The sequence below is a fragment of the Vombatus ursinus genome, unplaced genomic scaffold (genome assembly GCF_900497805.2).
Source record: "Vombatus ursinus unplaced genomic scaffold, bare-nosed wombat genome assembly UNPS02014768.1, whole genome shotgun sequence".
NCBI classification, from domain to species: domain Eukaryota; kingdom Metazoa; phylum Chordata; class Mammalia; order Diprotodontia; family Vombatidae; genus Vombatus; species Vombatus ursinus.
In genome coordinates, this window is record NW_020954546.1 from 32,969,873 (window position 1) to 32,989,546 (window position 19,674).

Here is a 19,674-nt window from a genome sequence, read left to right on the forward strand (position 1 = left end):
AGAAAGAAAGAAAGAAAGAAAGAAAGAAAGAAAGAAAGAAAGAAAGAAAGAAAGAAAGAAAGAAAGAAAACACTACAGCCTGGAAGGATTTTTCCATCTCCAATCAGTTTAAGTCATTTCTTTCATAGGATTATAGATCTAGATCTGAAAGAGACCTTAGAGGCCATCCAATCTAACTTCTTCATATTACATATGAGGAAACTGAGGCAGAGGTTAAGTGACTCGGCCAAGGTCACCTAACAACTTAAGTATCTGAGACAGGATTCAGACTTAGGAGTTCCTGACTCCCAGGTTACTGTCCTCCCCACTAGGCCACCCGGCTGTAATTCCAACTACAGAGAGGGCAAGCAGGGCCTCAGGCTGGGAAGCTGCTGATTGGGTGGTTCCTGCCTTTGCTTTTTCTTCCAGAGGCCTTCCCAGACGCCTTCCTTATCCCTCCTCCCACGTCCCATTGCCCAAGTCAGAACACCAGAGGATTTAGCATCGGGAGGAGTGAGGTGGGGGTGGGGGACCTCACAGACCATTTAGTCCAAATGTCTCATTTTCCAAATAGGAAACTGAGGCCCAGAGAATCAAAAGGACTGGCTCAAGGCTAGCCAGTTAGAACAGCACCATGATTCAAACTTGGGCCCTCTGGCTCCTAGTCTTTCTACAATGCAAGGCTTATATGAGACAGGGATTGATTAGAATGAATAGCCCCAGTGTTTCTATTTGACAGTTCTCTCCAGGCCTGGCAGCTCAGAGCTGTGGGGGCAGTGGTGTTTCTGGGAGGCAGGATAGATGAGCATTAGCCAGAGGAGCAGAGACCCAGTTTGAAGACAATTTCCCATCCAAGCCTAGCGCATTGGGAACACTCGTCCCTCTGCTTCGCCAGCTACACCATGGATATTGCTCACAGGTCTGGAAACCAGACAACTGAGGCAGAGCAGCTGGGAAGCAGCTTTGTATACCGGAGATAGCGCTGGACTTGGAGTCAGGAAGGCATGAGTTCAAATTTGGCTTTTGAGCCCTATCAGCTGTTATTTGACCTCATTGAACCACAGTTTCTTCATCTATAAAATGGGGATTAAAATGGCCAGGTACTTCCTAAGTACCTACTTGTGAGGCTCAGATGTGTAGTTTAGGGATTCTCTAGCATTTATGAGTATCATTCTGGTGAAACCTATAGACCCCTTCTCACAATAAGGTTTTTAAATGCATAAAATAAAACAGAGGATTACAAAGGAAATCAATTATGTTGAAATACAGTGTGTAGACAGGACAATTGCAATTACATGAGATCTAGCTAGCAGTCATTAGAGACTACAATAATTTTGAAGTTGTTATTATTCAGACATTTCAGTCATGTCTGACTCTTTGTGACCCCATTTTGGAGGTTTTCTTGGCAAAAATACTGGAGTAATTTTCGATTTCCTTTTCCAGCTCATTTTACTGATGAGGAAACTGAGGCAAACAGGGTTATGTGACTTGCCCAGGGTTACACAGCTAGTAAGTATCTAAGGCTGGATCTGAACTCAGTGCTTCTTGACTCGAGACCCTATGCTCTATCCACTGTGCCACCTAGCTGCCCAGAGTTTAAAGCAGTGATGAACATAAATGATAGTTCAAGATATCTGCAACAACTGTAATGTGATATGAAAATATCTGATGACTACTGGGGTTGATTGCCTACCTTCATCATTTGTAGGAAATGCTCAATTTCAATTACAGCTTAGTGAAAATAGAGATATAATTTTTTCCTATCTAATTTCAGGGACTTTTTTTTTTAGGCAGTTGGAGTTAAGTGACTTGCCCAGGGTCACACAATTAGTATTAAGTGTTTGGTCTGAGGCCGGATTTGAACTCAGGTCCTCCTGACTTCAGGGCCGTGAGGGATTCATCCCTTCAATCCCACTGTGCCACCTAGCTGCCCCATAATTTCAGGGACTTTTAAAAATGTATGGTCCATGGCTCCCAGGTTAAGAAGTTCTGGTCTAGTATTATTTAAGTATTAGCTACTATTATTACTCAAAGGTACAGGCCACTGTGATTCCTCCCACCAAAGTGGTTTCCATCTTTCCATTTTCCTTCATCCTTCTAGGTCGGAAACACAAGGTCTACTGTCTTCTGGGGAGAGGGGTGTGGAAGGTGCTCTCATGTGGGAAGCAGAGAGAATAGGAGAATAACATTGCCTAGTGAGGTGGTGTATAAATCTGGGGAAATAAAACATAAATGTAATATATAAATACAAATCTTTACACTAGCATTTATTATCAAAAGAGGGTTTCTTGGCTCCCTCCTTTGGCGGTGGAGCTGAGGTGGGAAAAGGGAAAAGGAGGGGGCAATCTTGGATTTGGAAATTGTGTGGGGGAATAAAAGGAGAGAGGGCAGAGGGCTAGGTTCCCCAGACAGGTTCAATGGGAGAGGATCAGAGGCTAAGGAGGGGTGGGGGCAAAAGGAGCATGGCTGGGAGATGGAGAGAATCTCATTTGTCAGCTCTGTGGTACTTCGAGCCATTGAAGGTAAGGCTCCTTCCTTGGTGTATTTGGTTTGGCACAGGGCCCCAGACTGCCTTGGAGAACAACCCCTCAGGGAGGGTGATGGAAAGATCACCCAATGGACTGGGAGGGAAGGAGAGAAAGAGGAGGCAGGCTCGAGAACTCCCCCCCCCCCCGCCATGTATGTATGGGGGAGGGGAAGAAAACAGACATTTGTAGCCTGTTGGGGGTAAAGGTGGGGAAAGATGGTCTGGGAGCACAGAATTAGGCTTCTCTCAGCCCTTCCCCTTGGAGGAGACACGGACGCTCCAAGCAGCTCCTCAGAGGGCCCTCTCACCCCGCTTAGGGGGTAGCAGCTGGCTAGGTAAATTCTCCTCCTCTCTTCCTGAGGCAGGCCCTGGGGATTACAGCTGCCCCAGAGCCAGATCCAGGGAGGAAGCGTCACAGTGATCTTTGTGTGTGTTTGTGAGGGGGAGTGGGAGAGGAGGTCAAGTAGCAGACACCCAAAAAAGAAAATGAAAGGTCTTTCTTGGGGGTAGGGGGAGCCAAGGAGGGAAGGAAGGAACTTAGGTGAGTGGGGAAGGGTGCTTTGCCGTCCCTGGCCCAGGCTTGTTTTCTTTAGACTGGCCCTGGTGAGTTAGAAGTTTCTGAATTCCTGACCTGGGGCTATGCAGAGAAGGCAGGACTAGATTGGTCACTATAGTTACACTGAGTGTAGGACATTCCCGCAGGGCCAGGTGGCAGCTGGCATCCTTCCTCACCTGTTCAGCTTCCCTCACTCCCCTCAACACCCCTCCCCAGGACAGAGCAGCAGGCAGATGTCTGCTTGGCAACCGATCTCTCCTCCTCTATACCCACAGAGGCTCTTCAAGCACCTTCCAGATGCCAGCTTTCTCCCACTTATCTCCAAGATGAATGGTCAATCCAAAAACATTTATTAAGCCCCTACTACGTGCCTGGCATCGCACTAAGGGCTGAGGACACAAAGAAAGCTAGAAGATGGTCCCTGCTTTCAAGGAGCTCAGTGTGCTGGGCTGTGTGTGTGTGTCGGGGGCCAATATACAAACAACTGCGTTACATACAGGATAATTTGGAAAGAATCAACAAGGGCAAGCAAGGTGCTTGAATATAGAGGGCTTGGGAAAGGCTGCCTGTAGAAGGTGGGATTTTAGTTGAGATTTAAAAGAAAGCCAGGGAAGCCAGAAGGCAGAGATGTGGAGGAAGAGCCTTCAAGGCATGGGGGACAGTCAGAGAATGTGCCCGGAGCCAAGAAATGGACTGTCTGACGAGCAAGGAGTAAACCATCCACTTCCAGCACGCATTGTATGCAGGAAACCTGGTCCGGCAGAGGGAAACGCAGCAGGCCAAATCTCAAATAACAAGTGAAGGCCCAGGCTGGGCTGGAATCCAGGAACCTCCTGGCTCTATGATCCTAACGATTCCATTTCTCACCTCCTGACTCCTGGATTCAGGTGTCAGGAGGAACCGCTCACCGTATGTCACATCTCATAGAGATGGATGGACCTTAGAAGTCTCTGAGTTAACCTCATTTTATAGATATGGAAGGCTGGCCCAGAGAATTGGCCAAGGTCACAGAGGCAGGCAGATTTAAGTAAGCTGTGAGTGCTAAAACCAGGATTTGAACCTGGTTTCTCTGACTCTTAACTCTAATATTCTTTTCACTGTACAGTTATCCCTTTCACATCACGGAGGGCTAGAAAGCCCCTCGATCTGGAAAATCTGAGGACAATTTTTTGGGACTCCATACCAGAGAAGTCTGAATTTTTTCTTTTTCTTTTATGGGGTGTTTACAATACCTTATTGTAAAATCTGGGTTAAATATTTGGTCATAGGCTCTGTGTTACCTGCTGGCTTTCGAGTGTCATCTGTGGCTTTTGCAAAACTCCCTAAAAATTCCCATTTAATTTCTTATGCCGACTTGAGAAATATCGAAACCACGATGGGAAAACTTGAAATGTGGAAGGGATAACTATACCATGTCATCAGATTATATTGTATCATATGTAATTTAGGGTTGAGAGGAACCTTAGACATCATTTAGTCTCTGGTCCAAGCCCGTCATTTTACAAATGAGGGAGCTTAAGGCCACCTAGGTAATATGACTTGTCCAAGGTCACACAGTAGGAGGTGGTTGAGCCAGGATTTGGACCCAGTTCCTCTGACCCTAAATCTAGTGCTCTTTTCACCAGTACCATGTTCCTCCTCTCTGTGTGACAGTCCAGCAGGGGAGGGGTGGAGGGTGGAGTCCAACCTTGGACTTTGAAGACTGTGTATGGGAACTGGGGGACAGCTGTTGGGACAATGGGCTAGGTTCCCCAGGCAGAATCAATGATGTAGGTGGGTGGTCCTCAGCTTTTCCTCCTGCTGTCCTCAGTTGCATTCAAGGTGGGGGAGAGAAGGCTGGGAGGCAGAACCCTCAGCTTCTCTCCTCAGAGCAGGCTGGTCCCTGGTTCTGACTTCGCCCCTAACACTCCCTATTAAGTCTCTTGTTGTCCCTGCTGCCCAGCGCTCTGACAGCAGAAAGGTGGCTCAGGGAGCATCCCCCTAAGATGCTGCTCCACAGTGGGTTGGAGGTGCCTGCATACTGAGGGGTAGGGGAGAGACCCAGTCCCTTTGGAGCTCCTGAAGGGCTGTGAGGGCAGCTGGGCAGTGGGGGGAGGGGAGAGGAGGAGGAGGAGGAGGACTCACTTTGCTGCACAAAGCGTTTCTTGAGCCTCATCTTGGCTCTGCGTCCAGCAAATAGGGAACCGAGCCTCTCCGTCCAGGCTGAATGGCTTTCCGTGTCAACCACCCCACACCGTGGCAGGGCCATTTGGCGCATCGTGGCAGTATCCAGCAGCCCACTGACTGGTAGGTGGGACACCCACTGGAACTCCCTAGAGAGAAGAATTCAAACAACAGAGCAGGCAAGAGGGGCAGTGGGACAGGGATGGGGGAGGGATCAATATCCCTGGGGCTGTGGTGGACAAATCTGAGGATGGGGGAGGCTAGCTGTCAGGGTTCCCTACTCCTCCTCAACAATCCTCCAATGTCCTACCCCTGCCCTGGGCCAACCAGATCTTACCTTATGGCATCCGTGAGCTGTGGGGAGCTGGATGCTTCTGGGGCGTGCTCACGGAGGTACCCATACTTCTCTAAGAACACCTGGGAAGGGCAGGAGGCCAGGCAGACAAAGGAAAGTGAGTTACTGCTCTCCCACCCCTGGACCCCAAAAGCATAAAGACACATGGCCAAAGAATTCATAACTTTTCTAAGTTGTACATAGTCCTGGGATGGAGCTTTGCATCCCTCTCACCACTTCCTTTTAAAATTCTATTTTATTTTCAGTTCTGAATTTTCTCCCTTCTGCCTCCCTTTCCCTACCACTAAACAAGAAAATCAAAACCTTATAGACATGTATAACAAAGCAAAACAAATTCCTACATTAGCCATATCTAAATAAATATATGCTTCAATCTGCATTTCTTTCTCTGTCTTGAGGTCTTACCCACTTCCCATCCAGGCTCTTACATCTATTTCTTTCTTGTGATTCACTCAAATTGTTCCAGAAACTTCACCTCTTTCCAGAAAGTTTAGGGGAAAAAACTTATACTTCCAATTAAAAGACATATAATTTATTTCCTTCTCATCCTCTCCTCCCAATTGGAAGAAACAAAAGAAAAACTAAACTTTTGTTCCAGGAAGGCTTTCCCCCTCTCCTACCAATAATTCCAACTTCCAATTACTGTCTGCATTTGGCCCTTCCCCACCACCAATTCATTTGTCATTGGCCCATATTTGACATCAGTATCAGACCATTTACATAGACACTCTGAGAATTAGAAATACTCTACCTGCAAATGCCTCATAAATGATCACTTTGCTGGCTACTCACTCCTGACCTCTTCCCACATCTGCAGTAAGGTTGTTTCTCCACCCACCTCTCACTTGTGGCCCACCACCAAGCTGCGTTGAGCCAATGTCACCTCTGGGTGGCCATCTTGAGGAACTGATCCAATCAATGTGTTTTGCCCATATCAGTGACTATGTGCTGGTGCTGTGGTTCCAAACTCTGTGTGTGTGTGTGTGTGTGTGGGTGTGTGTGTGTGTGTGTGTGTTCTGAGAAGTCTTTTCAACAACAATGGGGAAAAAAAAGTGTTGTGAACTTCCAGGAAAATTTGATATACTACTCATAAAGTTCCGCAATTATTTAAGGCATCAGATTTTTTTTGGGTGAACCCCACTGGACCAGATGTTTGGGGACTCCTAAATGGAAATCACTGCCCCGGAGAAACTCCCATCCTGCCCACTCCTCCCACCACCATTGGTGACTGCTTTACCCAGACCACTATGTCAGGAAAGCCCCAGCCACCATGTTTGGCTAAAGTTCCTTCTCTCCAGCCCCCTCCCCCAGTCTCCCCATTTGATTAGCTGCCATACACATTAGTTAGTTGGCCTACAAACACATTAATGCTTACTAATGTGCGCTGGAGATACAAAGAAAGGCAAAAACATGGTGGTTCTTGAATTCACATTCTAATGATGGAGAACGACTTGTGAACAGTTACAGTTTGTATGTTTTCATCTGATTCAATTTAGTAAACATTTATTAAGCGCCTACTATGTGCCAGGCACTGTGCTAAGTGCTGGGATTACAAAAAGAGGCAAAAGTCTCTCCACTCACGGAGTTCACAATCTAATGGGGGAGATAACATGAAAAGAAATATATACAAAGCAAGCTCTATACAGGATAAATAGGGAAGGCACTGGAATTAAGAGGGGCTGGGGAAGGCTTCCTGTAGGATGTGGGATTTTAGTTGGGTCTTAACATGTACAGAACTGGCACAGTGGAAGGCAGCTAGGTGGCGCCACAGTGGGTAGAGTGCCCAATCTGGAGTCAAGAAGACTCCTCTTCATGAGTTCAAATCTGGCTTGTGACTCTTCCGAGCTGTGTGACCCTGTGCAAGTCACTTAATCCTGTGTGCCTCAGTTTCCTCATCTGTAAAACGGTCTGGAGAAGGAAATCACAAACCACTCCAATATCCTTGCCAACAAAACCCCAAATGGGGTGATGAAGAGTTGGACCCAACTGAAAATGGCCCGGTAGATGAAAATCTCAGAGGGAAGGTACTAGGTATAGAGGGAGATGGGAAAAGGCCTATTGAAGAAAGTGGGATTTAAAGTAGTCTTGAAGAAGGCCAGAGAAGCCGGGAGGTACAGGTGAGGAGGGAAAGCATTGCAGGTATGAGAGGAACAGCAAGAAGCCTGAATCACAGAATACATGGAGGGAAGGAAAGTGTGAAAGGTGGGAAGGGGCCAGGTGGTGAAGGGCTTTCCATGCCAAACTGGGCATTTTATTTTCAATCCTGGAATTATCTTTTCTCCATTCTATTTTTTAAGGCAGTTCACTTCCTGGGTAAGGTTTTCTATCTTCTATTTCAAGGTATTTCAGTTTTCCTTTGAGTTTTTTTTCCTCTTGAACTCTAGTTTTTCTGTAATTTTTACCTCTTTCTTCTTTTCTCCTGGTAGTTCTGGTGGACAATCCTCTGTGGCTGGCTTGCCTGCCTCATGCTGGCTTCCCTGATGGTATCCCTCCACTCATCTCTGCTGGCTTCTGGCCATCTTTCTGAACAATTCTCACCTCCATGGAGAAACTTATTTCTAAAGCTTTTTGATTTTGATTTATTTTTTTCTCTTTGTCTCTACTTCTAGTTGTTGGGGCACGGGTAGGAAAGGGCCACACTTGAGGACCTAGAGGACTACATGTGCCCTCGAGGCCGCAGGTTCCCCACTCCTGGGTGGGGTGACTCTCTTCATCTGGGTTTCATCTTGGGCTTCTCTTAACCTCCAATATTTTGCTGAACATGGTTTTTGGTATTTAGCTCTGTTTACTCATACTTCCACCCTAAACTGTTGGGTATGGGGAGATGGGGCTTGGGCCAACTCCCTCAGGCACTGTTGGAAGGGTGGGGTAGAGCTTGTTTGATCCTGTCCCCTCTGCAGTCCAGACGACACTTGTCATTGCTGATCTCCATGGCATGCCTAGTATTAGACTTCCATTCTCTTAATCCTGGCTTCTGCCTCAGTCTCCTAGTGGTCTACCTCAGGTTTCAGTGTCTGACAGCCTCCGTCTTCTCCCTGTGCAATCCCCAGTTGGGAGGTGGTTTTGTCCTTTGCGGTGGCCCTGGTAGGCCCCAGCAGGATATGAGAAATCAAGTTGGTTTCAGGTCTCCTGCCCATCATCCCCAGATCAGATGAACTGAGTGCTGGGAAGACTCATCTTCCTGAGTTCAAATCCAGCCTCTGTCACTTACTAGCTGTGTGACCCTGGGCAAGTCACTTAACTCTGTCTGCCTCAGTTCCTTCATCTGTAAAATGATCTGGAGAAAGAAATGGCAAACCACTCCTATATCTTTGCCAAGAAAACCCCAAATGGGGTCATGAAGAGTCAGACTCAGCAATAAACCTGCAGGACTTCTAGGAGGGTGAGGCTGGCCTCTTTCTCCCTGTATAGTAATCTACAGGGGCTAGTCCTATCCCTGCTTCTGTTCTGACAAATCACAAACAGAATCTGGTTTTAAGTCTGTGATTATTAGATTTAGGTCATTTGGGGACTCCTCACTTCCAGGTCTCCTGGAGCTCAGAACTGCTGCCTGGTTTAGGTCTCCAGAGCGGTTTTTCACAAGCTTCTGGGCAGCTCTGAGAAGCTCCCTTCATCAGCTCTGCTAGCGTCCAGCTGACTTACCTGAGTTTACCCTGACTTCCTGGGCATGGCCCCTGGCCTCACCTCGGCAGCGTTCACATCAACCTAAGCTTGTCCTGACTTCCCTGGTAGGTCTCTCTCCTGCTTCTGTGACTGGTTTACCTGTGATCACGCTGGCTTCCCTGGTGACGTCCCTTCCCTCCCTTCTGCTGGCTTCTGCCCATCGACTCTGGAGGAACTCACTCCACAATCTTTCTGATTTTCTTCACCAGTGGCTTTTCTTTGGGACTTTTCAGATATTTGCTGGGGTTTATGGGGGAGACCTGGGCTTCTCTATGATCTCTCAGGTCACCATCTTGACTGGAATTCTTCTCCATTTCTTGCTAATCAGTTGTTCTGCTGTTTCAGTCATGACCCCATCTGGGGTTTTCCTGGCAAAGATCCTGAAATGGTTTGCCATTTCCTTCTCCAGCTTATTTGACAGATAAGGAAACTGAGGCAAACAGGTTAAGTGACTTGCCCAGGGTTATACAGCTAGTAAATGTTTGAGGCTAGATTTGAACTCAGGAAGAGAAGTCTAATCCAGCACTCTACCCATTGGGTCACCTAGCTGCCCACTAATCAGTTACCTGAAAACAATCTCTCTCCCTCTCTTTGTTCCAGTTTGAGCCAAAAAGTGACTCCTAATCATTGCTGATAAACACATGGAGGTAGGTGTTAATGCCATGCTCATTTCACAGATGAGGAAACAGAGACCTGTACCAGATGAAAACCCCTCTCCGAAGCCCCTGAAAGTTCCCCCTTTCCCTTTAGATCCTTCCCAGATGTCTCCATCCCCCTCTTCATGCGCTTTAAATAAACCACATTTTCCTCAGGCACCAGCATCCAAGACAAATAGAATGCTATTTCTCATTATGTTTTGTTGGTCTCATGGGAGACCTGGATTTGAACCCTACTTTTGAGACTTATTAGCTGTGTGACCACGGACAAGTCACTTAAGCTCTCCGCCTCAGCTTCATCATCCGTAAGGTAGACACATCATTTCATAGAGTTGTGAGGAACAAATGAACTAATCATATTAGCACAGATCATTCTGCAAACCTTTAAGCACTGTGCAAGTATCTGCTCTTAAGATCATAGTTTCTCAGGGCAGCTAAGTTTAGAGAATAGAGTGGATAGAGTACCAGCTCTGAATTCAGGAGGACCTGAGTTCAAATCCAGCCTCAGACACATAACACTTACTAGCTGTGTGACCCTGGGCAAGTCACTTAACCCCATTGCCTAGCCAAAAAAAAAAAAGATTACAGTTTCTTTCTTTTTTTTTTTATTGCAAACATTCAGTATTTCAGATACATTATGAGTTGAATGGTCATTTGTGGATTAGATAGTTTATCAATAATCAAATATAATATTATTTTTAGGGGAGAAATGCTATCTAAACTGATTTAGATTATAAGCTCCTTGAGGGCAGAGACTATCCTTTTCATATTGGTTTCCCTAGAACGTAACATAGTGCCTGGCATATAGTAGGTGCTTAATAAATGTTTAGGGCAGCTAGGTGGCTGAGTGGATAGAGTGAGTTCAAATCCGGCCTCAGATACTTAGTACCCATGTAATCCTGTTTGCCTCAGTTTCCTTATCTGTCAAATAAGCTGGAGAAGGAAATGACAAACCACTCCAGTATAAACCCCAAATGGGTCAGGAAGAGGTGGACATGACTGAAATGACGGAACAACAACCACAAATAAATGTTTATTGACTGACTTTCAATTTTACTATTGGAACACAACTGGTTTGCCTACTTGGGACTTCGTGGTTAAATAAAGGGCATGTTTTATTTGTCTGTCCCTCTAGCTATCTGAATCAGTATGTCTGACCTCTTTCCATAGGTGTCTGATCCTTTTCCTGGCTTTCTCTGTAGGACGCACCCAGACCCACGCCCAGACCCACATCCACACACCCTGGGTGTGTGTGGAACAGAATAGTTTGTTTTATGAAGGAAACAGGCAGTGTCTCCTATTGCATTGGGAAGCTTATGATCTGTGGGCGTGGTTGGGCCAAGACTTTGCTGCTGCTTCTCCCCTGCCTCTCCCCTTCCTCCCTTCCTTATCGCCACACTGACTCCAGTTCCTGGAACTTTAAAGCCTTGGTTTTCAGGGAAGAGGAGCCGAGGGGAGCTCACCAGCCCCTGCTTCCTCATTTTCCTAGGCATCTCCGTGCCTGGTAGCAATGCCGTCAGGGTCCCGGGGCATGGAGGGGCCCTATGTGGGAGGTTGAAGACATGTATGTGTGCTGCGGATGGGGCTGCTAGAAGATTTACGTTTTCTAACTCCAACTGACCTCAGTGCAATCCTTCTATTCGCCACAATAGCAGGTGTCTTTTCTTAATCTTCCATATTATCCCTCCCTCATCCTCTCAGCTGAGGACCATGCCTCATGCTTCACAGACATTCATTGAGAGCTTGCCCTTCTTCCCATCTCACATCGCTCTGACATCATCCCTCACGATCTCCTCCTTTACTCTCGTCTCTGATGGAAGAGATCTCTCTTTTCATGAAGGGTAACCCCTCTATGAGAGCCAGGATCCCATCCCCTCCTGTCTTGTCTGCAGATGGCCCCTGCTACCCTCCTGCTTTCTCTGCAATCTCTCTTCAGTCTCCCTCTGGTTCCTGTTTTCTTTCCTTCTTCCTACAAACATCCTCATGTCTCCCACATCTTTAAAAAATCCTTATTAGCACCTAGGGCTACCAACCCTTCTCACATACTCTCTTCATCTTTCCTCTTTTCCTCTTCAAACTCCTTGAAAAAGCCATCTACACTCAATTTCCTCTCCTCTAAATCTTCTAAACAAATCCTGCATAATTTGGCTTCCAACCTCATAGTTAAACTGAAGCTGCCCCCTCCAAAATAACCAATGATGTTTTAATTGCCTAATCAAGCCACATCCCTCCTGACCTCTCTACTGCTTTTCAGTTGTGCCTGACTCTTCATGACCCCATTTCGGGTTTTCTTGGCAAAGATACAGAAGTGGTTTTCCATTTCCTTCTCCAGCTCATTTTATAGATGAGGAAACTGAGGCAAACAGGGTTAAATGATTGCCCAGGGTCACACAGCTAGGAAGTATCTGAGGGCAGATTTGATTCTCAAAGAGGTTTTCTCAGCAAAGATACTGGAGTGGTTTGCCATTTCTTTCCCCAGCTCATTTGACAGGTGAGGAAACTGAGGCAAACAGGGCTAAATGACTTGCCCAGGGTCACACTGCTAAGAAGTATCAGGCCAGATTTGAACTTAGGAAGATGAGACTTCCTTACTCCAGGCCCAGGGCTCTATGCACTGTACCACCTATCTGCCCCTAAAGTGCTATATAAACACTAACTAATATTATTATATTATTATTATCACTGAAATCTCATGCATTCTCTGCTCACTGGATGCTGACTAGATCCTTTCACTTCAGACACTGCTTATTCTCCTACCCTTTGCCCTAGTTCTGTTGTTTCTTCTGAAAGTCTTCCTCTTCCGGCTCTCAATGAATATAGAGGAAAGTGGAGGTATATCCCCCTAAGGTGACTCAACCAGGTCTGGCCTAGGCACGTACCAGTCATGCCTCACTCACTTTGCTAAAGGTTGGGCAGGCAGTGGTGGGAGTGGGCAGACATCTTCCCTGTGGCAACAACTCTGAGTGACCCTGGTGGTGGTCGTGGTGTCTGGGGGCGGAATGAAAATCCTCCCCTCCTTCTAAGCCCTCAGGGGACTGGGAGTCAGGATTCTTGAGTTCCATTCCCGAGTATGCACTCACTGGCCACAGTAGGGTTGGTGAGCTCTTCTTATTTTCTCTCTCAGGAAAGCAGAAATTCTGCTCCTCAATGGGTGGGGCAAAAGCAAGGTGTGGGGAAATTAGTTCTGGGCTAGAGAGTCAAGAGATAATAGGATCAAAGATCTGTAGGTGGAGAGCCCCAGAGACCATCAAGGACAACTCTCTCACTTTACAGATGAGGAAAATGAGGCGCAGGGAGGATTAGCTCAAGGTTACACAGGGAACAAGCAACAGAACTGGTATCTGAACCCAGGTCCTATCGACTCCAAATATGTGTCCACTCTGTTGCCTCTCAATCTTCTGGGGCTTTAGTCCTGGTATTAGAGTCGAGGGGTCAGAGTTGGAGTCGGAGTCAGAGGTGGAATTAGAGTCGGAATTGGTCAATCAACAAACACTTAGAAGGACCATGTGTGTCAGTGGGCAAAGAGATACATGTGATAATAAATATTTTCCTTCTTTCTCTGCAAATGTACTTTAAATACAAATAATTACAAGCAGATATTACAATTTTACTTTGAAATGAAAAATTTTCATCCTACTATCACTTGGCATAGCTTTGTCCTTTAAGGTATTCTTAAACCCCTGTTCTATTAAGTGCCTAATAAGTGCCAGGCACTGTGCTGGGCCCTGGGGATACAAAGAAAAAATGAAATAATCCCTGCCCTCAAGAAGCATATAGTCTCTGGGGAGAAACAACATCTATCTATCTATCTATATCTATCTATCTATCTAACTCCATCCATATCTATCTATCCATCATCTAACATCTCTATCTATCTGTCTGTCCGTCCATCCATCCATCCATCCATCCATCTCCATCCATACCTATCCATCCACCTATCCATCTTTCCATCATCTAACATCTCTCTCTATCCATCCATCTATCCATCCATCCATCCATCCATCCATCCATCTCTTTCTCTATCTCTATATACCTATCTTTCTATCATCTAACATCTCATTTATCTATCTTCATCAATATCTAACTATCCATCCACCTATCTATCTTTCCATCATCTAACATCTCTATCCATCCATATTTCCATCCATCCATCCATCTATCTCCATCCATATCTATCTATCCATCCACCTATCTTTCCATCATCTAACATCTCTCTCCATCTATCTATCTATCTATCTATCTATCTATCTATCTATCTATCTATCATCTTTCCATCTGTCATCTAACATCTATATCCATCATCTGATAATCTACATATCTATTATGTATTTATCTGTCTATGACCTATCTATCTACAAAACAGAAACAAAACAAATAAAAGGTAATTTTTTGGGAGAGAGCACTCACATCTGGGGAGGGATCTGGAAAAGCTTCGTGAACAAAATGCTGTCTGAACAGAATTTCGAAGAAAAAAACAAACAAACAAGGAAAGACATTGTTCTAGTGATGAGTAACTGTCACTTAACCTCTCTCTCTGCCCTCTCTATGGGAACCATCTCCAATTGTCCTCATCCATACCTGGCCAGTACTGGACCCAGACAGCTCCAGAGGAGAAAGTGAGGCTGATGACTTTGCACAACCCTGTCTCATTTAAATCCAAATCACATTCAACTCATGGCATCATCTTCCTGATGTCATGGTCCTCAGGAATGAAGGACAAACAACAACCCTCTATAAAACTAATATAATAATTCCAGTCCTTCCCTCACAAGGTATGTTGTGAGGAATAAATGATGGATGTTTTAGAGAAAAGTTAAGAAAAGACTCTGCTAAAGCAAAGTATTACTAATTATATATGGGGTGGCCCAAAAGTCTTAGTGCACATCTAAGCTGTTCAATAGCTATTCAGTAATTTGAATTCTGCTATACTTCTCCTATACATAAACATGATGCCTGTACACACTCATACACATTTAGATACAAGGTGTCTCCAAACTTCAATAGCTTAAAACTGCACTAAGATTTTTTGTGACATCGTCTGGCTGCACTTTTGGGACATCTTACATCTAAGTATATGCATGTGTATTTTTATACATATATATGTGTATGCACACACACATGTATTTAACTAGGCCCATGATTTCATCTGTGGAAGGAGTTTCCAGTATGGTAATTCCTTCTACTGCTACAGATCAGCAGCACATCTGTAACTTACAGTTGTAGAGGATTCCCTTGAAGTCTGAGAGGTTACATCACATTATGGACAGTAAATGACAGAGTCAGGATTTGAAGCCTGGTATTGCTGAATGCTGAGCTGGCCCTCTTTCTAATACACAGAAAAAAAGGACTGCAGCTGACCCTGCAAATCTCCCCCACAGAAAGCATGTCCTTTAGCTCCCTTTAGTGCAGACTATAAATTCAGCATGCGTGTGCCAAAGCTGGCCTGCTTGTCTGTTGCCTTCTGAACCGCTTTCTCTTCTCTTCTGCTCCTTTTAAAATGCTTCACTAATACTCCTGCCTTTCTTTTCTCTCGTTTTTCTTTTTGGTACCTCTATTGCTACTCCCTTTCTTTCCCCAAATTATCCCTTCCCCATAAAGCCCCTTCCTAGTCATCAATAAGGATAGTCAAACAAACTAATCCTACCATTGGCTATATCTAGATAGAGCTGCCTCATTCTGCATCTGTAGTCCATCATACCTTTCTCTCTCTCTCTCTCTCTCTCTCTCCCTTTTCTCCCTCTCCCCTCTCCTCTCTTTTTCTCCCTCCCCCTCTCTTTCATTCTCTCTTTTTCTCCTCCTCCTCCTCCTTCTTCTCCTCCTCCTCCTCTTCTCTTCTCTCTTTCTCCCTTCCCCTCTCTCCCTCTCTCCCTTTCTCTCTCTTTCTTCCTTCCCTTCCCCAGCCCTTGGGAGTGGGAGTCTTGCTGAATTTTCTTCCTCTTCTTTAATATTCTGTCTTTAGGATAAATGGAGAGAAGCTGGTCAGCCTCTGTTGAACGTATTTCACATATCCCTTCTGTAGGCTAAAGAATCAATCATGTTGTACTAAAGTCATCCCATGATTCTCCTTATTTCATTCCTGAATTTGGAGGCCCAGCACTGGACACTGCCTTAAGGTCTCTCCCAAGGCTAGCCACAGAGGGAAAAGGAGTATATGTACTTTCTCCCTGCATCACTTCCTGGCTCATGCCATCTTTCTTGACTTTTGAACACCCTGACCACTCTTTTACCCATTCCCATCCAGTTTAGGGTCCCATAGGGTCCCTAGATCATCTTCTACTTATGGAAGTGATTCACCATGCATCCATGAGTGTACAGACAATGGGAACAGCTTCCACAGTTTTATTTCTGATTCACAGTAAGCAAAATGAAAATCTTCAGACTATGAGAAACAGACCCAGTGACTGCAGTGGCAGAGACTCCAAAGCTCTAAGTGTCCCTGGGGAAATGGGCTTTGCATTTCCCAGCTTCCCATCAATACATTTGGTGTTGATTTGCCAATTCAGCTAGGCCATCAGTAAGCAGAGCCCAGGCCAACAGTTTTAGGTCATTATGATAAATACTAGTGCAAATGAAACCAGACAAGTCCCCAAAGACAGTCCTTTCCATGTGAGAGGCCCACAGCAGTGGCGGGGGGGTGGGGGGGTGGGGAGAAGGGAGGCAGAGGAGGGAAATCTGAGGGACTTCATCCACATACATAAATCCTTCTACTTAACAGCAGGCTGCCTTTCCCACTTACTGCTGTTCCAAAGAGCCCTGAACATTCCCAAGTGGACAACAATGAACAGTTCAACATAAAGTAGATTTATAAGCAATAAACCTTCAGAACTCCAGAAAACACTGTACTTTATTATCCTGTGAGAAAGCACTCAGCTACTCTGGGGAACTTATACAAGCAACCCAATCCCCCATCAATCAACAAGCATTTCTAAGTGCTTACCATGTGCCAGGCTCCATGCCCTATTCTGGGGAAACCAAGACAAAAGTGGCACAGTGCATACCCTCAAGGAGGGCCAGAAATGGTCACATCCACCCCCCCCAACACACACACACACACACACACACACACACACACACACACACACACTGCGACAGAGGTCTTTAGCTTTTAAAACATTTCCACCTCAAACATCTTCCTTCCACATCTCCTCTACTCCCAAGAAGGAGGTTCAGTAAACTGAAAGAAGCTCAATCTGCCAGCTATTAATTTCCAAAGCTCCCCCTTGTCTGAGACAGTAAAGAGAAAGCGCAGCAGAACAATTGTCTGACCAGGACTGGCTTGCATGGGTGGGTAGGGGGATGGTATAGTGGGGATGGATGAGGAAGTTGAGAGATGTCTCAGGAATCCTTAGCTGGTTATTCAGAGGCCCAGAGGCAGCAGTGCATAAGAGAATGAGTAAGAGATTTGGTACTACAAGTACTAGATTGGAGGCCCAGCTCTGACACTTATTACTTATATGACACTGGGCATTTCCCTGAGCCTCTATTTCCTCATCTGTAAATGGGCTCAACACCTCTGAACCTTAGATTCTTCACCGATAAAATGTTCTCAACAGCAAGAAACAGCAGGTACTTAGCACTTTCCACCTATGGGTTGTTCAAGGAACACATGAGATCATATGTGTAAAGCAACATATTAACTTTTTAGGAAATGATTATTATTATTATTAGAAGTAAATTATTAGTAGTGGTCCTGGAGGCCATGAGAATACTTGGAGTGGTGGTTACAGAACCCCAATGAAAGGAACCATAATAACCTAGAACAGAGAAGCAAATATCAGGATCAGGAGGCCGATCTTTGGAAGTGGTTTGGCGTGGGGGATCCTTTATTTAATTCTATTACACACAAACACTATAAACCAAAAAGGGAGAGGGACAACGCCACCAGAATGACTTAGGGAAGGCTCTCTTTACACCTTCCACTGCTATTTCCCAGTCTTGGACACCAAAGAAGGGGGCAGTAAGTGGGTCATTTTAGGGTAGGAACCTGTGTGGATTAGAGTTTTGTGTCCATAACCCTAGAGAGGGAAAAGTGACTTTGGCCTGGTCATTTTCTGTCTCTGAGCCTCACTTTCCAGCTTCCTCTGCTTTTTAAAACAGCAATGACTTGGTGCCACCTTTGAATTATTGTGCAAAGAGGTAAGCGAGTATAGAGATGCCTTTTTTTATATAAACTCTTGGAAAGGTATGATAGAAACACTATGTACTTCAGTAATAATAAAAAATGGAATCAAGAATTCCAGGTGGGGGAAGTCTCTCCACCAAAGCTGATGTTAAACCATTTATGACCTCACAGATAAGTCCTAGGAACGATCTGAGCTAAATGCCTTAAGTGCCTTGCCCAGGATTGCTCAGCTAGTATCTCAGAATGGAGCTTGGGAAACAAGTTTTGCTGACTTTAAGTCCAGTACATTATTGTATTTAATATAAGTAAGGCGTTTCTAGCAAACATACATTAAAAACCCCAAATTTTCCCAGAGTCTTTACAGACACCCACTCTCTCCCTTCCCTAGCCCCAGCCCAACTCCCTTATAAAACATCTTTGACGAGTTGGATTGCAAATTCTTTGAGGAAAAGAGGAAAGTCCTGGGAGGCGGTATTGGGTGTGAGCTCCAGACGTGGAAGATGACAAATTAATGATAATTTACAGTTGCAAAGCTCTGAGTCTCACACCCTGTATGTGCTTGCAACAACTCTATGAGGAAGGCAAGGCAGCTGAGAGCTGAAGTGATGGGCAAAGGCGTAAAGCTGGAACTTGGCGGTCTGGTGCCTCTCTCCAGGACCCAACAAAGTGCCTTGCCTATGTTAAGTGTTGGACGAAATGTGTCTCCACATTTTCCCTATTGTTTGGTGGGTGAAACAATCTCAGGTTGTGAGGTAAGTCTGGGTACGGGAGGAGCCATCGCTCCCAAGACTGGTTCACAGTCTCACCTCCATACAGGCTCCACACTTATGTGAGTGAGTGAGTGAGTGAGTGTGTGTGTGTGTGTGTGTGTGTGTGTGTGTGGTCCTGCCCTTGAGTCAGGCAACGATTTGGGGAGCAGACCCCTGTCAGATTATGAGACAGACCTTGGGGAACCTGCAAAAATGCTGGGCCCTTAGGCTTTTTGTACTCCCGTTCACGGGGATGGGGGGAGGGGATAAAGTTTGGCGAGTTTGCTGCAACTCTTTGTGGCTCTGGGGATCATCCCATATGGGATTCGGGGGTCTGGCTGCAGGTGCTAGTCCTGGCCCAAGTACATGTACCCCCCTCCCCCCCAGTGACTCACTCTGACATAGGCACAGACACAGACACGGAGGATGCCACTTACCTCCGCTTCTCGCCTTCGCTCCCCTGCCTTGGGCGGGGCTCCCAATCCCGGGCCGGCCAGAAGCAGCAGGACCTGAAGTTGGATTCTGAAACTCAGAGCCATCACGCCCGCTGATCCTTTCTTTTCTTGTCCTTTTTTGGGGAGACACAGCGGTGATGGAGAAGGCGGAGGCGGCTGCTGGGAGCGGCTGAGCCGGACTGGCTCCCACGAATGCCCAGGGCTGTGGGAGCTGCTCTGCGCCTGGGCTGCTTTCGTGTGGCAGCAGCACGCGCGCCAGGACGCAAGTCTCCCTTGGAACGTTCCCGGGAGCCGCTGGGCTGCTCCGGCTGTCAGGGGGCTGCCCCGGCTGTCCGGGGGCCGCTGGGCTGCTCCGGCTGTCCGGGGGCTGCCCCGGCTGTTCGGGGGCTTCTGGGCTGCTCCAGCTCTCTGTGCCCTGAGTGGGCTCCAGCTGCCTTAGAGTTAGCCAA

At 46.2% G+C, this 19,674-nt stretch overlaps 1 protein-coding gene across 1 annotated transcript in view; it reads right to left on the minus strand.

The window, feature by feature from the left end:
* Window positions 1-19,453, minus strand: part of LOC114043379 (GAS2-like protein 2) — a 53,554-nt gene extending 34,101 nt beyond the window's left edge. Inside the window, exons 1-3 of the mRNA XM_027862481.1 lie at window positions 19,208-19,453; window positions 5,563-5,642; window positions 5,187-5,374 (exon numbers count right to left, since the gene is read on the minus strand). Coding sequence (XP_027718282.1) covers window positions 5,187-5,374; window positions 5,563-5,642; window positions 19,208-19,309 — 370 coding nt within the window. The 5' untranslated portion in view covers window positions 19,310-19,453. The remainder of the gene's footprint in view (window positions 1-5,186; window positions 5,375-5,562; window positions 5,643-19,207) is intronic.
* Window positions 19,454-19,674: the final 221 nt, after the last annotated feature.